The sequence below is a fragment of the Phyllostomus discolor genome, chromosome 6, assembly GCF_004126475.2.
Source record: "Phyllostomus discolor isolate MPI-MPIP mPhyDis1 chromosome 6, mPhyDis1.pri.v3, whole genome shotgun sequence".
In the NCBI taxonomy this organism is placed as follows: domain Eukaryota; kingdom Metazoa; phylum Chordata; class Mammalia; order Chiroptera; family Phyllostomidae; genus Phyllostomus; species Phyllostomus discolor.
Genome location: NC_040908.2, coordinates 67,239,401 through 67,261,630, shown reverse-complemented (window position 1 = coordinate 67,261,630; position 22,230 = coordinate 67,239,401). Strand labels below are relative to the sequence as shown.

General features: G+C 38.5%; 1 protein-coding gene across 1 annotated transcript in view; it reads right to left on the bottom strand.

Moving 5' to 3' along the window:
* The window catches only part of AFF3 (AF4/FMR2 family member 3), a 547,917-nt gene that overhangs the window by 5,792 nt on the left and 519,895 nt on the right, over positions 1-22,230 (bottom strand). Inside the window, exons 18-23 of the mRNA XM_036028289.1 lie at positions 18,752-18,815; positions 16,062-16,198; positions 8,790-8,861; positions 7,144-7,237; positions 2,807-2,856; positions 2,429-2,652 (exon numbers count right to left, since the gene is read on the bottom strand). Of these exons, the coding sequence (XP_035884182.1) occupies positions 2,429-2,652; positions 2,807-2,856; positions 7,144-7,237; positions 8,790-8,861; positions 16,062-16,198; positions 18,752-18,815 (641 nt within the window). The remainder of the gene's footprint in view (positions 1-2,428; positions 2,653-2,806; positions 2,857-7,143; positions 7,238-8,789; positions 8,862-16,061; positions 16,199-18,751; positions 18,816-22,230) is intronic.

Genomic DNA, 22,230 nt, shown 5'->3' with positions numbered 1-22,230 from the left:
TCATGGGAACAAAATTTACATTTAATGATTTGAAAGTGATCTCAGACTTGTACTTTCACCTGAGTAATAAATTGGTATAATCATTTGGGAGAAAAGTTAACAACATATACCAAGATATATGAAAATATATACCATAACAGAATCTATATCTGTTGACCCCAAAATTCTACAACTTACTCCTATGAAAATAATAATAAATATGGAAAACAATTTATATAAAATATTTATTATAACCTTATTTATAATAGTGGAAAAATATTGGAAGTAACCTAAGTGTCAAACAACAGGGGAATGGTCACAGAAATCATACTTTATGACTGTATAACCACTATTGTGACAGTATTGTAGAACCATCATAAAGGGTGTTTCTGCACTAGATAGTAACATGGGAAAGTGCCTGATGTAATATCACATGAAAAAAGACAGATGTATCATTGTATACACACTATCATCTTATTTTGGTAAAACTCATGCATATTTAGAGGAAACAGGAAGAAACTTCACAGAATGTTAATAGTAATTATTTCTAGGTGATAAGATTACTGATCATATAAAAAGCTGTTTTTGTAAAATAGTTTTCTGTACTTTATAAATTTAGCTATAATAAACATAAATTCCTTTTATAGTCAGTTAAAACACATTTAAAAAGAAATAGAACTTATTGCTACATGTAGCAGCTATCACTTTAATAGCTAGTAACATTCACACTCATTCATTAATTCACTGTTTCAGATTCCCCACCGAGTTCAAGGCACCGTGCAGGCCCTGGGGACGGAAAGTAGGATAGAATATCATCCTTACCCTCCAGGAGCTCACTGTCTACAGGGAAAAATGCAAATGTGTGTATACCTATATCTTTATGTCTATATATCTGCATCTGTATATATTTATATTATTTGTATCTATGTATTAGGTAGAGCTGCTTTGACTCTGTGTTTTGGTAGTATGGCCTACTGTAGTAGATGTCCTGTACGGTCCAGTGGCACAGCCTCCCCTATCATCCAAGCTGGGTACACAAGGGGTGTCCTTTCTGTGGGCTGAGTACACCCTCCTCTTGTAGTTGAGCCTAGGCTGCTGTTGGCAGGTCAATGAGAAGGATTTACCCAGGCTGGTCAGCTGCAAGAACTGGCTGTGACCACTGACCACCAATCTCTGCTCTCCGTGGAGGATCAGCTGTGCAGGGGCAGGGCGGTGGTGCTCTGATGAGGTCTTGCTGCCCACTGGGTTAGCAGGCCCTGGGGTTTCCCAGGTGGTACAGGGCAAGTTCAGCCTCCACCTGTGTTTTGCCCGGGGCCACCCTTGGCAAAACTATCAAGCAAACTGCTTGAGCTATCAAGCAATTGGAGATGGCTGCTGCATGTGCTGGGCTTGGAGATTCCCAGGTGAAGCCAAACTATAAATCTATGCTGGCTGCTGCTAGTGCCATGCCTGGGGCTCACTGAAGCAAGCTACTGCTCATTTGATAGGATTTAGGAAGATGTGAAGTATGAACCAAGACCAACCATTCATATGGAAAAGCAGCTTGGGTGGGCCCATAAATTAGGTGGGGCAGAGTCTTTGGGGATCTCCAAGGTGGGTCAAACAGTGTTACACAGGTTGATGGAGTCTCACATATAGTACCAGCTTGCTTGCTCTGTGGCTTTGTAGGGGGAAGGTTTAGAAAAGAGACAATAACTTCTGTCACATTGATGTCAGACACTTCAATTCCTCCCTGTATGCCATTGGTGCCTTTTCAAGCTGCTACCCTGGTGATGGAGCTCAGAGGGAATGAGTCTGAGTAGGTGAGTCACTGTGTGGGTTCTTTAAGAGGAACTACTTGAGGCTCCAGAAATTTCTTCCACTGACTCAATCCCCACTGGTTTTTACAACCAGAAGTTGTGGGGACTTATTTTCCTGGCACTGGAACCCTGGGCTGGGGGCCTGGTGTGGGCCTGAGACTCCTCATTCCCAAGATATCCCTCCCAAATTTTTATCTACCACATGTGGTGTGGGACCAGCCTGTTCTGTATCTGTGTCCCTCCTACCAGTCTGGATGGATGTGGTTTCTTTAATGCCATAGTTCTTGCACTTCCATTCAATTCGATTTCTGACAGTTCTGATGGTGGTTCTATATTTTAGTTGTGATTTGGATTGGTTGTGTGAGGAGGCAAGCCATGTCTGCCTATGCCACCATCTTGACTGGAAGTCATCTGTATCTGTATCACCTGTATCTGTATCTCTAATCTTCCACAGCGAAGAAAGAGGTATATTAAGGTAAATATAGGAGGCCCTGAGTGAGTGGGAGAAGTCAGGAAAGCTTCACACAGTAGGTGACAGCCTGATTTCTTCTTCAGTAAATGATGGCAACTGGTCCAGTGTTGCCCAAGGGTCAGGTTGTCTCCCTGAGCTGTGGTCAAACCACACACATACTCCCCCAAGGGACACCTACCTCTGTTCTCCTTGGCCAGGTTGTCTGCCATCTCCCAGTAGTCATAGCTGTGGAGAATGCTGTTGGTGATGCTGACGTGATTGGCAGCCATCTGGTGGATGCGCTGTGGGATGCTGACGATGGTTGAAGGGGACAAGGTGTTGGTACTGGAGAGGCTGCCCTGAGATCCCACGGAGCTGGTGGGGGAGGGGTTGGGAGACATGGGGGATGGGGTTCCAGTGCTCCTGGAAGGCGAGAGCATAGAAAGGTAAGGGTGGAGAGGTTGGTACCAGGTGGGGTGGGGCAGCCAGTCAGGACACTACTGTAAGCGAAGTAGCACACTGCCCAGCAGCAGGCAGGGGCTCATTTATTGCCTTTACTTTGGAAAAATGAACTTACTTTCCACTGGCCCCCCATGGAGATGGGGCTTGGGCAGCTTTAGATGAATTCTGCAGGAAAACAAAAATATTGACAATGAACCATCTGTTTAGTATTACAGACAACTACATGTTCTCAGGTGATGGCTGAGAAAAGTAATGGCTGACACTGCACATAAAATGCAGATTCCTAGAAAATGGACCTGGGAAGTCACAGGTCCTAGGCTATTGGCTCCCTCTCTGGAACTGAGTGGGGGACAGCTGTATGGCCTGCCAGGCTCCACGACAGCCTATCATGGGTTTCCAAGCACCAAATTCTATGTCTGAAATTAAACCGTAATCCTGAGGGTCCACTGAATCCTGAACCAGTTTAATTTTTCCATCTTAAACTAGCTCAATTTTTCTGAAAGGGAAAAAAGAGCAGCCTTGGCCGCCGCCCCCACCCCCTCCAGCAAGAACACCTTACACGGAAACGTAGGGCATATTTGCAGAAACTGTTGGCATACGTTTAATCCCAGACATCACATTGTGTTATTTAAATTTATGAGGCTTAAATGTATTTCTCTTAAAGAAAGTTACTTTTGAATATTTCTAAAAGAACAGATTAAAATATATTTCCTCAACAGGGTACTCAAACATTCTGATTTACCTAACTATTCTAATTTAGGATGTTACATTTCACAAGCCAGTTGTCAACATCAGGCATTTACAAAAAGTTCTGCCTTTGGTAAGGCAAAACTAAGTGTACAGATGAATTTCCTCTCTGAGAGCCCAATAATGCTTTCTTGGACCTAAGTCTATGGGGCTGTTAAGGAAAAAATTCTTTATAATGCTGATATGAATTTTCCCTTCCAGAGACACGAAAATAGCCTCAGTTTGGTCCTTCAGAGAAAAAACATTTCTTTTGGTTAAAAAGAACTTTACAAAGTGGTGACTGATTTTAGTGGAGGTGTCATCAAGAACTGGCCTTACATGTGGCAATTTTGAAGTTGCCTCCAGGCTCCTTCCACTACCACTAAGCAAGCCCTGTGACTGTAAAATCCTGGGTGGGAACAAAGTCCTTTGTTCAGAGACAGCTCTGTAGCAATAAAGCACATTCTTTATGGACAATTTATCATTGTTACCTGAAGGTTCCATAACCATGGAACTTTAAGGAGCATTTAAATAGCCTTTAATTAAGGGTGACTACCAATAACTTCTGAAGGGGAAACTCTGATTTTTAAGTTGTGTTCTCTATGCATTTTGTACATATTCATAGGCTGTATACATAAAGAACTTGTTTTCCTTAAAGTTCTGTCATAACCCCTGTGGCCTACAGAGTTTAGATTCCTTCTCTGTTGAAGCATTTTTCTTGACTGTGAAAACTCTCTTTAGTATTAGTTCTCAGATTCTAAATTTTAAAAAATGACCTTAGGTGCCCAAAGTAAAGAGAAAGGCTTAATGTCAGCCAGGACCGTTACCTTCTTGGCTGAGCACCTGGTTACTCATGCATGACCAGGAAGGAGGCGGCATGCTGGATGTAGCCCACAGGACCCCCAACAGAGCCTGGTCATCAGAGATAATCTCTAAGAAGTGGCATTGGGTTGGAAGTGTCTAAAATGATGGTTTTGTATCTCACAAAGTGTTGGTGGAGGTAGAGATGGTATAATTTCTTGTTTCTAGAGACAGATGGACAGTGAAGAAGCCCAAAATCTCAAATTAATTATTACCTCAGGTCTACTTCACAAGAGTACATGAAAGTTTTTTCTTCTTTTTAAAATATATTTTGATTATGCTATTATAGTTGTCCCATTATTTCTCCCCTTTATTTCCCTCTGCCATGTACCCCCCTTCCACCATCATTACCCCCCCCCTTAGTTCATGTCCATGGGTCATACATATAAGTTCTTTGGCTTCTCCATTTCCCATACTATTCTTAAACTCCCCCTATTTTGTACTTACTATTTATGCCTATTCCCTGTACATTTTCCCCCACTCTCCCCCTCCACTCTCTCACCTCCTCCCTGTTGATAACCCTCCATGTAATCTCCATGTCTGTGATTCTGTTCCTGTTCTAGTTGTTTGCTCAGTTCTTTTTTTTTTAGGTTCAGTTGTTGATAGTTGTGAGTTTGTTATTTTACTGTTCCTATTTTTGATCTTCTTCTTTTTCTTAGATGTTCCTTTAAAATTTCATATAATAAGGGCTTAGTGATGATGAACTCCTTTAACTTGATCTGGGAAGCACTTTATCTGCCCTTCCATTCTAAATGATAGCTTAGCAGAATACAGCAATCTTGGATGTAGGTCCTTGCCTTTCATAACTTTGAATACTTCTTTCCAGCCCCTTCTTGCCTGCAAGATTTCTTTTGAGAAATCAGCTTATGGGAATGCCTTTGTCGGTAACCGTTTCCTTTCCTCTTGCTGCTTTTAAGATTCTCTCTTTATCTTTCATCTTGGGTAATGTAATTATGTGCCTAGGTGTGTGCTTCCTTGGGTCCAACTTCTTTGAGACTCTCTGAGCTTCCTGGACTTCCTGGAAGTCTATTTCCTTTGCCAGATTGGGGAAGTTCTCCTTCATTATGTTTTCAAATAAGTTTTCAATTTCTTGCTCTTGTTCTTCTCCTTCTGGCACCCCTATGATTCAGATGTTGGAACTTTTAAAGTTGTCCCGGAGATTCCTAAGCCTCTCCTCATGTTTTTGAATTCTTGTTTCTTCATTCTGTTCTGGCTGAATGTTCATTTCTTTCTGCTGTTCCAAATTGTTGATTTGAATCCTGGTTTCCTTCCCATCACTGTTGGTTCCTGTACATTTTCCTTTATTTCACTTTTCATAGCCTTCACTTTTTCCTCTATTTTGTGACCATGCTCAACCAATTCTGTGAGCATCCTGATTACCAGTGTTTTGAACTCTGCATCTCAATAGGTTGGGTATCTCTTCATTGCTTTGTTGTATTTTTTTCTGGAGCTTTGATCTGTTCTTTCATTTGGACCATATATTTTTTTTTGCCTTGGCATACCTGTTATGCAGTAAGGGGCGGAGCCTTAGGTATTTGCCAGGGTGGGGCGACCCATGTCACTGGGTTGTGGAGCTGTATGTGGCAGAGGGGTCCAAAAGGGAACAATGGGGCTTTCTCTGCTCTCAGCTGGCTTTCAGTCACTTCCTCTGCTGCCCACAATCAAATTGTGCCCTTCTGGTGCTGATTCCTGGGGGGGGTGGGTTTGTGTACATTCTGGGACCATGTTGGTCTCTCCCACAAACTCTCCTGTGAGGCTGGGAGCTTCTTCTGCCGCCTCAACCCCTACAGATTTCTTCAGTCAGAGGTTTTGGGGTGGAACTCTGGGATGCATGATCTGCCTAGTTCCCCAGTTCTTCCTCCAGGTTTATCCACATGTAAATGTGGGACCACCCACTCTGCCAGCCACCACCTTGACTGCCTCCATCCTCCAGCTGCCACCTTGCCGTGAGTCCTCTCCACCCCGGCTGTCCACTGCTACCCCTCCTACTGGTCTGGGTCAATGTTTCTTCTTTAACAACTTGGTTGCTGGACTTCCACATAGTTCAATTTTCTGGCAGTTCTGGTTATTTTTTTGTTTTTAAATTTGTTGCTGTCCTTTTGGTTGTGTGTGCGAAGAGGCAAAGTGTATCTATCTATGCCTCCATCTTGGCCAGAAAGTTTTTTGTTTTATTTTGCCAGTGAAACTGATTTCATTCCCTGAGACAGGTAAAAGTTATAATTCTATAATTCTATCTTTATATTTATATATTGCTATTTGTCCTAGTGCTTCTGAGCTTTAACAAGCCATTTATTTTTAGATTTTATTTATTTATTTTCAGAGAGAGGGGGTCAGAGGGATAAAGAGATGGAGAGAAACATCGATTGGTTGCCTCCTGTACACCCCCAGCCAAGGACCTGGCCCACAGTCGAGGGATGGTACCCTACTGGAATCAAACTAGCAACCCTTTGGTTAGCAGGCCAGAGCTTAATCTACTCAGCCACAGCAGCCAGTTAAAATAACACTTTTATCAATAATTAATTTAGCTACTGGAATTAGCTAAGCAGAAGTTCTAAGTAGTTACTTCCAAGAGGAAGAAGCTCTATGTAAACATGAGGATGAATTTCCTGTGACATAAAATTGGTCACTAAATCTTTCTCTTGAGGTCATCAAAATACTTGGACTCCAGGCAGAGAGATACATTAGATGGGCTCTCAGGGCCATTCTCCCAGCCCTGAACACCATGAGTATATCCTAATGGGGTTAGTGTAGGTATTAGAAGGCTCCTGTATTATCTACAAAGCAATGGATTCTATTCTCAAAAATATCCTTGATGGGGAGTCAACTGAATACAAGGAACAATGCTGCCCATCAGCCAAACAGTACCTTAAAATAGTCGATAAGTGCTTTTGAATACTTTACAGCATGATCCCTTTTGAGTCGAAACATCCGCCAGTACAGGAGAGCCAGGCATCGGTAACTGCAGCAGAAGAAGAAAAATGAGCCTTGAAAGCATGAGTGTGTCCTTTGCAAATAAGACTTTTAAAAAATCTTGTTGTTTCAAGCACTCAATATTTATATCATGATTACATATATAATACACATACACATATGATTGTCAGTATCTGACCTTCCTTTTGTTCAAAAGATGCACTTCAAAATTTCAGGGAGTTACTCCATAAGTAAATTTAACTTACTATTAGCTTTATTGCTTTGCTGGGGTGTGGAGCTGGCCATTTTCTTTGTCCACCACTAGAGGACAGTGTCTCCCCACAAGAGGAGTAAGGAAGCTCTAGGTCACAGCTCTCACTGCTTACTGGGGGAGTTTCAGGGCAGAGCCACCTCTATTTCCCTCTGACACCCTGGCCTTGTGGCACCATTGGCTTTGCTGAAAGAATGGCCTTTACCTTTAAACTACTTTACTTGATTATAATTAGTTCAAATAAAGGAACAGATACATGTTTTATGGGTAAAAACTATGTTGCAAAGTTATAATTATATGCTGTTTTATATATTTATTATTTACATAGTAGTAATATTACATAATATTAATTATTAATCACCATTATTTGTTAATCCTAATATGGACCTTAAAGTTTTAAAAGAGTGCAGGAAGCATTTCCTGAGACATATCCTCTTTTTCTTGATCCTTTTCACTCACAATTATCTGCTAACTCAGGTGTGGTACTGAAATACTAGATTCTCAACACATCAAATAAGATGTAATGGTCTCTTCTTGGCACATCAAACTCCAGATGATGTGATGGTACAGAACTACCCGAGGCCTTCTCTTTTTGTATGTTGCCATATTTTATTTATTTATTGAGGCTTGATTGCCTACCCTGCAGATTGGGGGAATATAAACCTTTGGAGAACAAAATATTCTGGATCCTTATCACAGAAGGAACAAATAAAGGGTGTCCTGTGATTTGGGGGGAGTGGGGTGAGGTGTTCTGAGGAGATGTAATAGGGAAATCACTGTTATAACTACATATTCATTATCATCGTAATCATTCTAGATATAAAAATCTATTACATGTTGGTTAACATTTTAAAAGAAAAGCTTTTATTATGAAAGTATCATGGGCTGCTCCTCAGTTTAGTGTGTTGATAACATGAATGCATCATCTTCATTCAGTCATACTAATCTCACACATAAAGGGGCAGATTAATTATTTTGATTGCAACTAAAATGTTAAACACAAGAAAAATTACATTTGGCAAAATTCACATTCAAATCATTAAAACACAGACCTACCTGATTTTAACACACACACACACACACACACACACACACACATGGATCCTTGTGTAACGACCCAGTTAATTTTCCATCACTGAGTGCACACCATGGCTGGTATAGCAGCAAGCAGTAGGGTGGGCTCTTCCTGGCCAACATTAGACACACATTTGGTTTTACATATTAGAAGGCCCTAGAAAAATATTATGCTAAAACATTAGCACTTGGTTTGCCAATGACTATGGATGTACGGGCTGCACAGGCTACTTTAAGCAGATATGATACAACTCACCATAATGCAGCCAGTTGTTTATCTTCTGGTGTGGCATTGGGTCCTGAGTGGGTTTTCAGTCTCATAGCATACCTAGAAGAAAGAAAAGAAAGCGAAACCAAAATTTTAAAGAAACTGATTAAATTCATTAGGATGACATTGGTTAATAAACAATAGGTTTATTGTTTAAACCTATTGTTTATAGGTTTCAAGTAAACAATTTTACATTATATCATCTGTATATTGTATTGCGTGTTTACCACCCCAGATCAAGTGTCCTTCTGTCACCCTTTATCCCACTTTCACCCTCTTCTAACTGCCCCACCCTCTTTCACTCTGGTAACCACCATATTGTTGTCTGTGTCTACGAGGATTTTTTTTGGCTTAATCCTTTTTCACCCAGCCACTTGAGGCTCCTCCCCTCTGACAGCTGTCAGTCTATTTTCTGTACCAGTGAGTCTGTTTCTATTTTGTTTATTTTTTCATTAGATTCCACTTATAAGTAAAATAATATCATATTTGAATTCTTTGACTCAGTTATTTCACTTAGCGTAATATTTTCCAGGTCGATTTAAGCTACTGCAAAAGGTGAGATTTCCTTCTTTTCTAAGGCTGAGTAGTATTCCACTGTGTAAATGGTACCACAGCTTTCTCATCTACTCATCTAGTAATAGGCATTTGGGCTGCTTCCAAATCCTGGCTATTGTAAATAATGCTGCAATGAACATAGAGGTGCATATATTCTTTTGGATCGTGTTTTGGGTTCCTTCAGATATATTTCCAGAAGTGGGATTGCTGGGTCATAAAGCAGTTCCATTTCTAATTTTTTGAGGATACTCTGTATTGTTTCCCACAGTGGTTGCACCACTCTGCATTCCCACCAGCAGTGCACAAGGGTTCCATTTTCTCCATATCCACACTAAGGCCTGTTGTTTGTGGATTTATGATAGCCATTCTGGCCTGTGTGAGGTGATAATCTCATTTTAACTTGCCTCTCTGATGGTTAGTACTCTCTGATGGTGAGTATTTTCTCATATGTCTATTGGCTACCTGCATGTCCTCTTTGGGGAAGTGTCTATTCAGGTCCTTTGCCCATTTTTTAAATCAGATTGTTTGTTTTCCTAGTGTTGAGTTGTACACTTCTTTACATGTTTTGGAAATTAACCCCTTATCAGATATATAATTGGCAAATATGCTCTCCTATTCAGTGGGTTGTCTTTTCATTTTGTTGATGGTTTTCTCTGTTGTGCAAAACCTTTTTAGTTTGATGTGGATCCTTTGTATATTTTTTCTTTTGTTTCCTTTGCCCAAGGAGATACATCAGAAAAAATACTGCTACAAGAAATGCCTGAGCTTTTACTATTTATGTTTTCTTCTAGAATTTTTATGGTTTCAAGTCTACATTTAGGTATTTAATCCACTTTGAGTTTATTTTTGTGCCCGGTGTAAGAAGGTAGTCTAGTTTCATTTATTTTGCGTGTATCTGTCTAATTTTCCCAACACCATTTACTGAATAGTCTGTCTTTAACTCATTGCATATTCTTGCAACAATTGATGCAAGAATATGCAATATTCTTGGTCAATATTAATTGACCATAAAGATGTGGGCTTATTTCTGGGCTCTCCATTCTGTTCCATTGGTCTATGTGTCTGTTTTTATGCCAGTACCATGCTGTCTTAATTACTAAGGCCTTATAGTATAGTTTGATATTAGGTAGTGTGATTCCTCCAACTTTGTACTTCTTTCTCAAGATTGTTGTTGCTCTTCATGGTCTTTTGAGACCACAAATATACATTTTTTTTGGAATGTTTATTCTAGTTCTGTGAAATACACCATTGTTATCTTGATAGGAATTGCACTGAACCTAGATTACTTTGGGTAGTATGGATATTTTAATGATGTTAATTCTTCTGATCCATAAACATAGTATATGCTCCCATTTATTTGTATCTTCTTCAATTTCTTTTTTTCAGTGTCTTACAATACTTTAAGTACAGGTCTTTTACATCCTTGGTTAAATTTATTCCTAGGTATTTTATTTTTTGATGCAATTTTAAGTGAGACTGTTTTCTTAGTTTCCCTTTCTTATAATTCACTATTGGTATATAAAATGCAACCAATTCCTACATATTTATTTTGTATCCTGCTACTTTACTGAATTCATTTATCACTTCTAGTAGTTTTTTTTGTGGGATCTTTAGGGTTCTCTATATACAATATCATGTCATCTGCAAATAATGACATTTTACTTCTTCCTTTCCAATTTGGATACCTTGTATTTCTTTTTCTTGTGTGATTACTGTGGCTAGGGCTTCTGGTACTATGTTGAATAATGGCAGGAAAGCAGACATCCCTATCTTGTTTCTAATCATAAGGGAAATGCTTTTAGTTTTTGTCTACTGGGTATGATGTTGGCTGTGGGTTTGTCATATATGGCCTGCACTATGTTGAGGTATGCTCCCACTTTGCTGGGAGTTTTTACCATACATAGGTGCCGGATTTTATCAAATGCTTATTCTACCATTATTCACATGAAAATGTAGTTTTTATCCTTTATTTTGTTTATGTGGTATATCGCATTTATTAATATGCAAATATTGTGCCAACCCTGCATCCCCACAATAAATCCCACCTGATCATGGTATATGATCTTTTTAAAGTATAGCTGGATCCTGTTTGCTCATATTTTGTTGAGGATTTTAGCATCTATGTTCAGCAGGGACATTGGCCTATAATTTTCTATCTTTGTAGTGTCTTCATCTGGTTTTGGAATTAGGATAATGCTGGCCTCATAAAATGAGCTTAGCAGTCTTCCTTTCTCCTGAATTTTTTTGAATAGTTTGGTATTAATTCTTCTTTGAATGTTTGGTAAAATTTACCTGTGAAGCCATCTGGTCCAGGAAATTTGTTTGTTGGGAGTTTTTTTTTTCAATTTCCTTAGTTGTAATTAGTCAATTCAGATTTTCTGATTCTTCCTGATGCAGTTTTGCATGACCATATGTCTCTAGGAATTTATCCATTTTTCATTCAAATTGTCCAATTTGTTGGCATATAGTTGATTGTAATATGTCCTTACAATCCTTTGAATTTCTGCAGTGTCAATTACTACTTCTTTTTCATTTCTGATTTTATTTATTTAGGTCCTCTCTTTTTTTCTTGATGAGTCTAGTTAAAGGTTGGTCAATCTTGTTTACCTTTCTAGAGAACCAGCTCTGGTTTTGCCCATCTTCTGTATTGTTTTTTAGACTATATGTCATTTATTTATGTTCTGATCTTTATCATTTCCTTTCTCCTACTCACTTTGGGCTTTGTTTGTTGTTCTTTTTTTAGTCTTTAAGTGTAAAAGTTATATTGTTTGAGATTTTCCTTGTTTCTTAAGGTAGGCTTGTAATGCTATCAATTTCCCTCTTAGGACTGCTTTCACTGTGACCCATAGATTTTGGGTTGTTGTGTTCTCATTTTCATTTGTTCCAAGGTAGCTTTTGTTTTTTCCTTGATCTCCTTGTTAACTCACTCATTGTTTAGTAACATGATATTTAGCCTCCATATCTTTGTTTGTTTTTCATTTTTTTCTTGTGATTGATGTCTAGTTTCACGTCATTATGGTCAGAGTGAATGCCTGTTATAATTTCAATCTCCATAAATTTATTGAGACTTACTGTGTGTCTTAACATGTGTTCTATCCTAGAAAATGTTCCATGTGCACTTGAAAAGAATGTATGTTCTGCTGCTTTGGGTTGAAATGCTCTGAGGATATCAATTAAATCCATCTGGTCTATGGTGTCATGTAAGGCCACCACTTCCTTGTTGATTTTCTGTTTTTAAGATCTATCCAGAGAGCCCCAGCTGGTGTGGCTCAGTGGATTGGGTGCTAGCATGCACACTGAAAGGTCACTAGTTCAGTTTCCAGGCAGGTACATGCCTGGGTTACAGGCCCGGTCCCTGGTTGCCGGTGTACAAGAGGCAACCGATGATATATTTCTCACACATTGATTTTTCTCTCCCTCTCTCCCTTCCTCTCTCTAAAAGTAAATAAATAAAATCTTTCTAAAAAAGATCTATCCAAAGATGTCAATTGGGTGTTAAAATCCCCTACTATGACTGTGTTACTGTCACTCTCTCCCTTTATGTCCATCAATATTTGCTTTATATATTTAGGTGCTCCTATGTTGGGTACATAAATATTTAGACGTGTTATAGCTTCTTGTTGGATTGATTCCTTTATCATTATGTAGTATCCTTCTTTGTGTCTTACTATAGCCTTTGTTTTATCTTTTAAGACTTTTTAAATTTTATTTTTAGAGAGGGGAAGGGAGGGAGAATATAGCCTTTGTTTTAAAGTCTGTTTTGTTACGTATAAGTATTGCTACCCCAGCTTTTTTAAAATTTCCATTTTTATGAAATATCTTTTTCTATCCCTTTATTTTTAATCTGTGTGTATATTTCAATCTGAGATGTGTCTCTTGGAGGCAGCGTATATCAGTTTTGTCTTCTTATCCATTCAGCTACTCCACGTCTTTTGATTGGGACGTTTAAGCTCACATTTAAAATAGTTATTGACAGTATGTATTTATTGCCATTTTATTCTTTATAACTATGTTGCTCTTCTTCTGTTTTTCTTCTTCTTCCTCCTTAGTTTTTCTTATTCCTTTCTCCTCCTTCCTCTGACCCCTTCTCCTCTTCCTATTCTTCTTTTAGAAGACCCTTTAATGTTTCTTGTAATATTGTTTTGGTGGTAAAGAACCCACTAAACTTTTTCTTGTCTGGGAAGTTCTTTATTTCTCCTTCAATTTTAAATGACAGCCTTGCTGGGTAATGTAGTCTTGTTTTAGGCGTTTGCTTTTTTTTTTTTTTAAATCAATTTGAATATTCCATTCAATCCCTTCTGGCTTGTAATGTTTCTGTTGAGAAATCTTCTGAAAGTTTTATGGCAGCTCCCTTATAAGTAACTGTCTTTTTCTCGCTTTTAAGAATCTCTCTTTGTCTTTCATCTTTGACATTTTAATTATGATGTGTCTTGGTGTGGGCCTCTTTGGGTTCATTTTATTTGGGACTGTCTCTTCTTTATGGGCTTGTATGTTTTTTTCCTTCACTAGGTTAGGGAACTTTTCAGTCATTATTTCTTCAAGGAGGTTTTTTATCCCTTGCTCTGTCTTCTCCTTCTGGTACCCCTGTGATGCAGATATTGTTATGCTTCATGTTGTTCCACAGGTCTCTTAAACTTCCCTCCTTTTTAGAATTTTTTTCTGCCCTGATTGGATGTTTCCTACTTCCTTGTCTTGCAAATCACTGATCTGAGCCCCTGCTTCATCAAACATACTGTTTATTCCTTCTAGTGTCTGCTTCATTTCAGATGTTGTATTCTTCATTTCTGACTGGTTCTTTTATATGGATCTATGTCCTTTTTAATGCTGTTTTAGCTCTCACTAAGTTCCTTGAGCATCCTTATAACTATTTCTTTTTTTCAGTTATCTGGTAAATTGCTTGCCTCTATTTCATTTAGCTCCTTTTCTGGAGATTTCTCCTGTTCTTTCGTTTGAGGCATGCTTCTTTGTCTTCCTATTTTGGCTGCCTCTTTCTGTTTGTTTCTATGTAATTAGGTAGATCTGCTATATCTTCCAGTTTTGGTAGGGTGACCTTATGTAGTAGGTATCCTGTGGGACTCACTGGAACAGTCCTCTTGATCACCTGAGATGGGTGCTCCAGGAATGTCACTTGTGTGGTTTATTGTCTTGAGTGTCAGATGGTAGCATAATTTTTGTTTCAATCATCAAATAAGATTTATAAAACTCATAAGGAAAGTTTATTGCACATATCCAAATTTCTCTTACTCTGATGCTTTCCTCATGCTCCAAGATTCCTTTTTCTGGTCATTTCCTTTCTGTTTGAAAAACTTCTTTTAGCTAATCTATAAGGATGGGTGTTCCTTAGTCTGAAAATATATTTATTTCCTCTTCAGTCCTGAAAAATAAAGTTTCACTGAATCTAGAATTCACTGTTTGATAGTTTTTCATTTTCTTTCAGCACTTGAAAAATATTGTGCCATTCTATTCTGGTTTCCACAGTTTCAGATGCAAAGTCTGCTGTCATTTGAATTGGTGTTCCCCTATAGGTGACATGTCATTTCTCTCTGGCTGCTACCAGGATTTGTTTTTTTTTTTGCTTTTAGTTTTCAGAATGTAGTTATGATGTGTCTTTACATGCAATTTTTTTTTTTAGAGTTTATCCTATTTGGGTTCTTCTCAGCTTCTTGAGCCTGCAGTTTATGTCTTTTGCCAAATCTGGCAAGTTTCCACCATTACTTCTTCAAATACCCTTTAGTCCTACTGTCTTCCTCTATTTCTGAGACTCCCATAATATATGTTGCATGTTTTGTTATTAGGTTTGAGACTCTTATCTATTTTTTTCATTCTATTTTCTCTCTGTTATACAGATTGGGTTAATTCTATTTCCTGTTCATTGAGCCTATCCTTTGTCATCTCCACTGTGTTACTGAGCCATCCAGTGAGATTTTTGTTTCTGTTAGTTAGTTTTGGAAAGAATTATTTCACATAATGGGTATTATACATTATCCAAAGAAATTGAACTGGATAAAAACAAATCATGTGACAAAGGTTTCTCAGTAGGGTTAACAGATGAAATCCCTTTAATGGTTCATGAAAGAGATGATAATAATATGCCTTTCCAGGACTCCATCATGGAAGGTAAGCATCTACCACCAACTGCCTTGATGTGCTCCCATCGGAAACCCTGCTTCTGCTCACATTACATGTCTTAATCCAGGTTGTGAAATGATGCTCATTTCTAAGTCTTACACTAGAACAATGTCAGGACCCTCTGAGATAGTGTATCATAGGATAAAATTCATTTCCTAAAATCTCCCAGAATCTTCTTTCCTTTCATTAAATACTCTGAATCATTATTGATGGAATTAGAATTGAGATTATACTAACATGGATCATATTTTTAAAAAGCAGCATAGAGGTGACATGAGTTAAAAATCTGCTACTTCCTAGCTGGGGGAAGTAGGTATTCCTGTCTCACTCAGACTCAGCTTCCTTCCTGCAGCAATTAGGCATTATAGGAGCTGCCCTGCCTCACTCACAGACAGCAAAGGAGGCAGGGGGTGTGAAAATGTCATGCAAAATTTTATATTGTTACTTTTGGAGATGAACACTGGTTCTTGGTAGCTGATAATGCAAGCTGACATTCTTCTCTCTGCATTCAGAGTACTTAAAAACTTTTCTCACTCCCCTATCAACCCTCCCCCCCAAGAAGAAAACAGCACTTACCTTATAAGCTCCACTGTTTCTGAATACATTGTATAAGGAGACTTGGATTCCATTGGACCCTGTTCCATTGCATTTCCACACTCAATGAATGACAAGGCTGCTTCAGCATAGTTCAATGCCTTTCCAAACTTTTCCACCTAAAAAAGAGTTAAGACATTGTCTTCTTTAAGTACAGTTTTTTTTAAAGAAACAGTATTGTCTATACACTTTATCTGAGAAACCCAACTTTTGAGTTCCAAATTCCTATGAATGGAACTGAGAGAAAAATAATGGGATTCTTTCTCCTCTATTATCTTCATAAATTGCCACTGGTTTAGGATAAGTGAATGGTTACAGACAGAATTGTACCAAATTCATGTAACAACTGACAATCAGAATTGTTCAGAAATTCATTGTTGCTCTAATTTCTATTTTTCTTTTTCTAATCCCTAATAGCTTGGCAACTTCATTCCTTGCCCCCTCATGCTATGCTAAGTATATGGCAAAGTTGGTGGGCCTGATTCCATATGAAAGTTTTCATATTTTTTTTGATGACTTTTGATGACATACTCCAACTTTGATGACTTCTGGCCTCGGTTATTACCTTTTATATTATCTGTGACATTTCCATTTCCATGCTTTCCTCATAGTGTGTATGTGCATATGTGTGTATGATTAATTATTTCTTTAAGAATTAGGACCTCACTTAAGGGTGAGAGTAAGGAGAGAAAAGGAGAAGAGATAAAATACAAGGCAGTATTTCATTTTAGCTAAAGTGGGATACAAAATTGAAATGTAATAAAAAACATGTTTTGGGGTTTATATGAGGTTGTCTAAATTGATGTCAAGCTTTCCCTACAACAGCAAGAATCAGCTTTATATTCTGAGAGTCTCATAAATCTAAATTTACACATCAAGTTCTTGGTTCCATACATTGTTACTCTCTGTGGATAATTACCTACTCTAAGTTTGAACTGTATAATCTTTCTGGTTTTCAAATATTTACTCATCAATCAAAACAGGATTACACAAATACTCAAACTACTAATATAAATCTTGCCTCTAAAAAATTATCATTCATAATGATACCTTAGAAAACAGAATGCTTAGAGCAAAATTCTCCCTCATCAGCAAATCAAATTTTTAAGTAGCTTATAACCCTAACAGGCTATCGAGCAATGTTTCTTAGCAACACTTTGAGATTAAGGAAGCCATTCATTCATTATTTTCTTAAGCACCCAATTCTGTACTCGACACACACAAGTTCCTTTCAGGGACATATAAAACATTTAGAGAGAAAAAATGAACATCCACATTTCATAGTACAATTCATAGTACAAGGCAGTCTGTGATTAACTCAAAATGCCAAGCAAGGAGACTAATGCACATGAGATGGTAGGAAGGGAGCAAGTGATGGGGCTACAGAGGCTGGGTGGCCTAGGAGAAAAGACCTGAAAATGACACTGTGAAGGAAGGGATTTGGGGAGTGTGCTGAAGATGTGAGTGTACCTGAAAGCGAGAATGTGTAAGTATGTGTGAGCTGTGAGTATGTGAGTGTGAGGTTCTACAAGTGCAAAGGCCTGCTGGCTGGCATAAGCAAGGTATGTGTAGAGGCTGGTAGGGGCCAGCCTAGCTGAAGCAGTGTTGGGATAGGCAAGATGACACTGAATGAATAATCCTCGTAATCCTTGGGTGGTTTAGGAAGAAATTTTCATTCTGCTCTAAAATTCAATGCTCTTCTCCAATGGTAACTGTGCTTCAGCTTCTTCAGGCGACCAGAACCCTTCATCCAACTGTGAGATTGTGAGGGCAAGAATGGTACCTTCTCTATTTTCTAATACTTTGGTTATTTTCCTTGTACACTGGTATACCTAGGCAGTGATCTTCATACAAGTAAATATTTGATAAGCAACATCAATAGCATTGGAAGAGGAGTGCTGGTATGGTTTGAACACCTATGGTTTGGACACTGGGATAATATGATAAAGGTCATTTGAAATGCCTTTTTCATCTCTAGCTCCCCAATCTCAGTTATAAATGCTGGGGGGGAACAGAACCATTACTCCCAGACAGGGAAGAGTCCCCATGGATGAGACCTCAAGGTGCAATAACAATATGATCTCTTTTAGAAAAAAACAGAAATTAAAAAAAAATATAATGCCTGAAAAGCTTCAAGCTTTTCAAAACAGTGGATTATCCAAGTAAAAACGTTATTTTTTGCAAATATCAAATCATAGTGACTTTAGAGTCTTTTCTGCAGTATAATCGTTTCTGTGTTGCACAGTTGCAGGGAAGTATTCGTTTTGGCAGATACACATGAAGGACATGAGTCTTTTTGAAAAGGGATTAGATCCTGGGACCAAGCCAAGAGTTGGCAAGACTAACAAGACAAAAATGCAAACCTAGATTTTATTTTAAAGAAAAAAAAATACACCACCCACTGACTCCACTGCTTGTAGTTACTATTCAAACCTTAGGACTAAATTAAAATATTCGTTTATCCAGGGCTTTTTCCCAGTCAGACATTATTTGGTTGAAGTCATAATTTATTGGGCTATGAGCACTTGATTACATAAACATTTTCCCATTTAACAGACCCAGCCATCCTTGTAATAGATTTTATAATTATACCGGCTATATAGCCCCAGTGACGAAGGTGCAGTACAAAAACATAATATGGAAGAACGAATCTGGAAATAAGAGAAACTTACCATTGCATCTGCTTTATGCTTCATCCGTTTAGCTTCTTGCATAAAATAATCTGCACTGCGTGGCCTGCAAGGAGAGGACGACACCGCATGTCACTGCTGTGGAAGAGCAAGCTTGTGACAGTACTCCTTTCATTTACTCACAATTTAAAAACTGCGCTTAGCAGGGAATCAACTACTTTTTGCATTTCCAAATTACTGCCCATATGTAAAGTACCACAATTATATGTAAAGTACCACATATGTAAAGTACCACAATTATATTTTGCTTAAGTTAGCAATTCAAAATGCAGTTTATGTCAATCGTCTACATTTACAGTGATTTTAACATGGTTCTCCAGCACCTAATTTGTGAATCAGATTTTTTATTGCACGGTTAAGAAAACAAGTAAAAAATCTTATTTCACGTGACATTTATATAAACAACTGCTTTTTAATGAGATTGCAAATATACCTCATAATAAATGTATGGATATGTATGGGTGAGCATATTTATGTACCCTTATGAAAATCAGTGTCATTTATGTGTATTAATGGTACCTAGAGTTATATGTATCTATATATAATTATTTTAAAGCTTCACAGTGAGAAATGGAAACAGGTTATGCTGCATGATTATATTCAGTAGAATGAAGGTAATTGTAAAACGATGTCTGCCTTGTAACAATGCAACCGTGGCATGATTCTCTAGAGCTCTGATTAGCTAGCTGGTAAATATTAACAGCAGACATGTGTATCATTAAAGTGGTAACCCTGGCCAGCACTGATTCTGATAGATTCAGTCCTGGAAGATGAAGGTAATGAGTGTGTGTAATAACTTCAAGTTACACTAAGGTACTCATCAGGCAATAAATACTTTTACATGCTTAATCTGATAGATTTTTAAAAATCTGCATGCTTTAGGTGATATCAGCCTAAATGTTTTTTATATTATGGGCAGCATTTATGCTCTTATCTAATCAATAAACTTGACCTGCTTATGAATATCCAGTATAAGCCAGGCCTCCTTGAAAGGGAGATAAGATGTAAGTAGTGATGTTAACCATGGACTGTCTAACCTATTGTCACATGCTTATTTTGAACTACTTTCTTTCAGACTCTAACAGGTCTTTTTCCCTTACTTACTTATTAGGTGGTCAAAACATCTTTTTGTCCCAAAAGCTCAAAATGCTTAGAAAAACTATGAATATAATGTTGCCAATACCACTGCCATCCAAAAGTGTTATCCTCATTTTAATGATTTTAATCAATCAATTAATAAATCAAACAAATAAAGAAACTGGGATAACAGCAAATAGTTTCAGGTCACAGGTTACAAATCACTGAAGAAAAATACATTGGTTTTCTGTCTCACTTCCCCATAAAAAGCTGTCAGGACTGTGGTACTGTGCTGAAAATATTTAACTTCTCTAACAAAGAAATGAGGAACACATTTGCAGGAGTTCCCTAATGCATATCATTAAACTCCCATTGTTGGCTCCTTATCCCGTTACCATTCTTTCTTCCACTCAGGCCTGCAAACTTCCATTCATCTTGCTGCATCTTCACTGGAGGGTGAGGCCTGCAGTTTCTGCCATTGGAAGGCCCTGCTCCTACCAGCTCTGGGTTCTTTAGTTCATTTCCTAGCCATCCAGACTCTTTCATGTGAAGGGCTTTAGTGACACTTACATGGTGGTTTTCCTTCTTTGTCCCCATATTGGTCCTTGATCACACATTGACTATCTGTTTGGTCTTTGACTCCAATTCTGATAGTCTACATAATTTTTGTTGGTGGTGGCTTTTAATGGACTTACTTTGTATTTTTGGAGCCACTGTAGGTTGACAGGAAGCAGAAAATACTGAGGGTTCCAGACACCTGTTGCTCACACGCTCACAGACTCCCTTCATTATTAACCGCCCCAGCATGGTGGTACATTTGTTACAATCAGTGAACCTACACTGATGCATCATCATCACCTGAAGTCCAGAGCTTACCTTAGGTTCACTCTTGTGTTGTATATTCTATGGGTTCTGACAAATGTATAATGATATTTATCCACCATTATAGTATCACACAGAGTAACTGCACTGCTGGACAATATGGGTGATGCCCGAAATATCCTCTGCACTATTTTTTGGTTTCCTTTTGCTTCATGCCCCAAAGTGGAAGACCAGACCTCACCTGTAGCCCAAACCCATGCTCCTGCAATCTATCCCAGACCTTAACCCTTGAATAACATTTATAAAATATGGCTTTCATTAGATCACCACCCTACTCACAAACCTGAAATCAATCTCCAGGGCCCATGACCCCTCAGTTCAGGCCTTCAGCAATCTAACCCAACTGTCACTCACCAAGGCCCTTCACCACAAGGGCTGTATCCTCACTGTCTTAACACGACATCCCTGTCTTAGAAGCTCTGCTCACTCTCTTTCTCCTGCCTGGAATACTTTCCTCTCCGCTCATTCACTGAGTGCTCATTCATTGAGTGTCTACTATGAGCCAAATGTCACCTTCCCCTCAAATTTTACCACCATGAGGCCTTCTTGGTAACCTTGGTCCACATTCATGTCTTTCTTCCCTAATCTGAAACACTGCCTCTTGTTTGTACTACACTCTGGGCACTTAACTATCTTCTGAGCTGTACAGGGCTCATTCACCGCATACATGCAACTTTGCAGCTGGTACCTTTTCAGCAGAGGCTATGCTGTAGGCCTCTTTGCTCTTTTTCACCCTGTAGTTTTAGGCACATGGGAGAAGGTAAACGAATCCCCTTTGAATAGCACTGAATTCATTTTGAGCTGAGAAGAGAGTGGTGGCTTCCGATGGCAGCAACATAGCCAATGAGCCAGAGAATGTTTCCATGGCAACTTGAAATTCTCTACATCATTATCTGCTCTATACTCTTGTATATGAGGTTGGTCATTTTTTTTCTTGCCCTGTTTGGTAGGTCTTGTCGCTAACAGATCATCATTTTAAATGCATTTCATTTTCATGAAAGGAATCTCTTGATATTAAGCTATGACATTTTAGTTTTCACGAGCTTTCTAAGTTACCCTTATAGATAGCAGTGGCTCCTAATCCCTATATGGGGTCCTCAATCAAGGCTGTTTCTACCTGTGGCACATGAATGTATTTTTAAACCTGATATGAAGGCTAAGTCACAAACTCGCACAATAGTGTATGTGGAAAGTAACACATCTAATTTTCTGAGTATATCATAGCAGCTACAACAGTAACCTGAGATGCTGAAAAAAAATATATCATCCAGAGGCCATTTACAACACATTAGTTAGAATTCTCATCTCTGCATATAACAGAGAGCTCATTACAGTGATTCACTGAAGATTGCCTGATGACTGGCCCATTTTCTCCTTTTAGGTGATTTCTAGTGTTACACTCCCACACCAGATCATTATAAAGGTAAGGGGACTGATGGGATGTCACCCTAATTGCCCAGTGGTGCAGTGGATGCATGCTCTCATGAAGGTATCACTTCAAC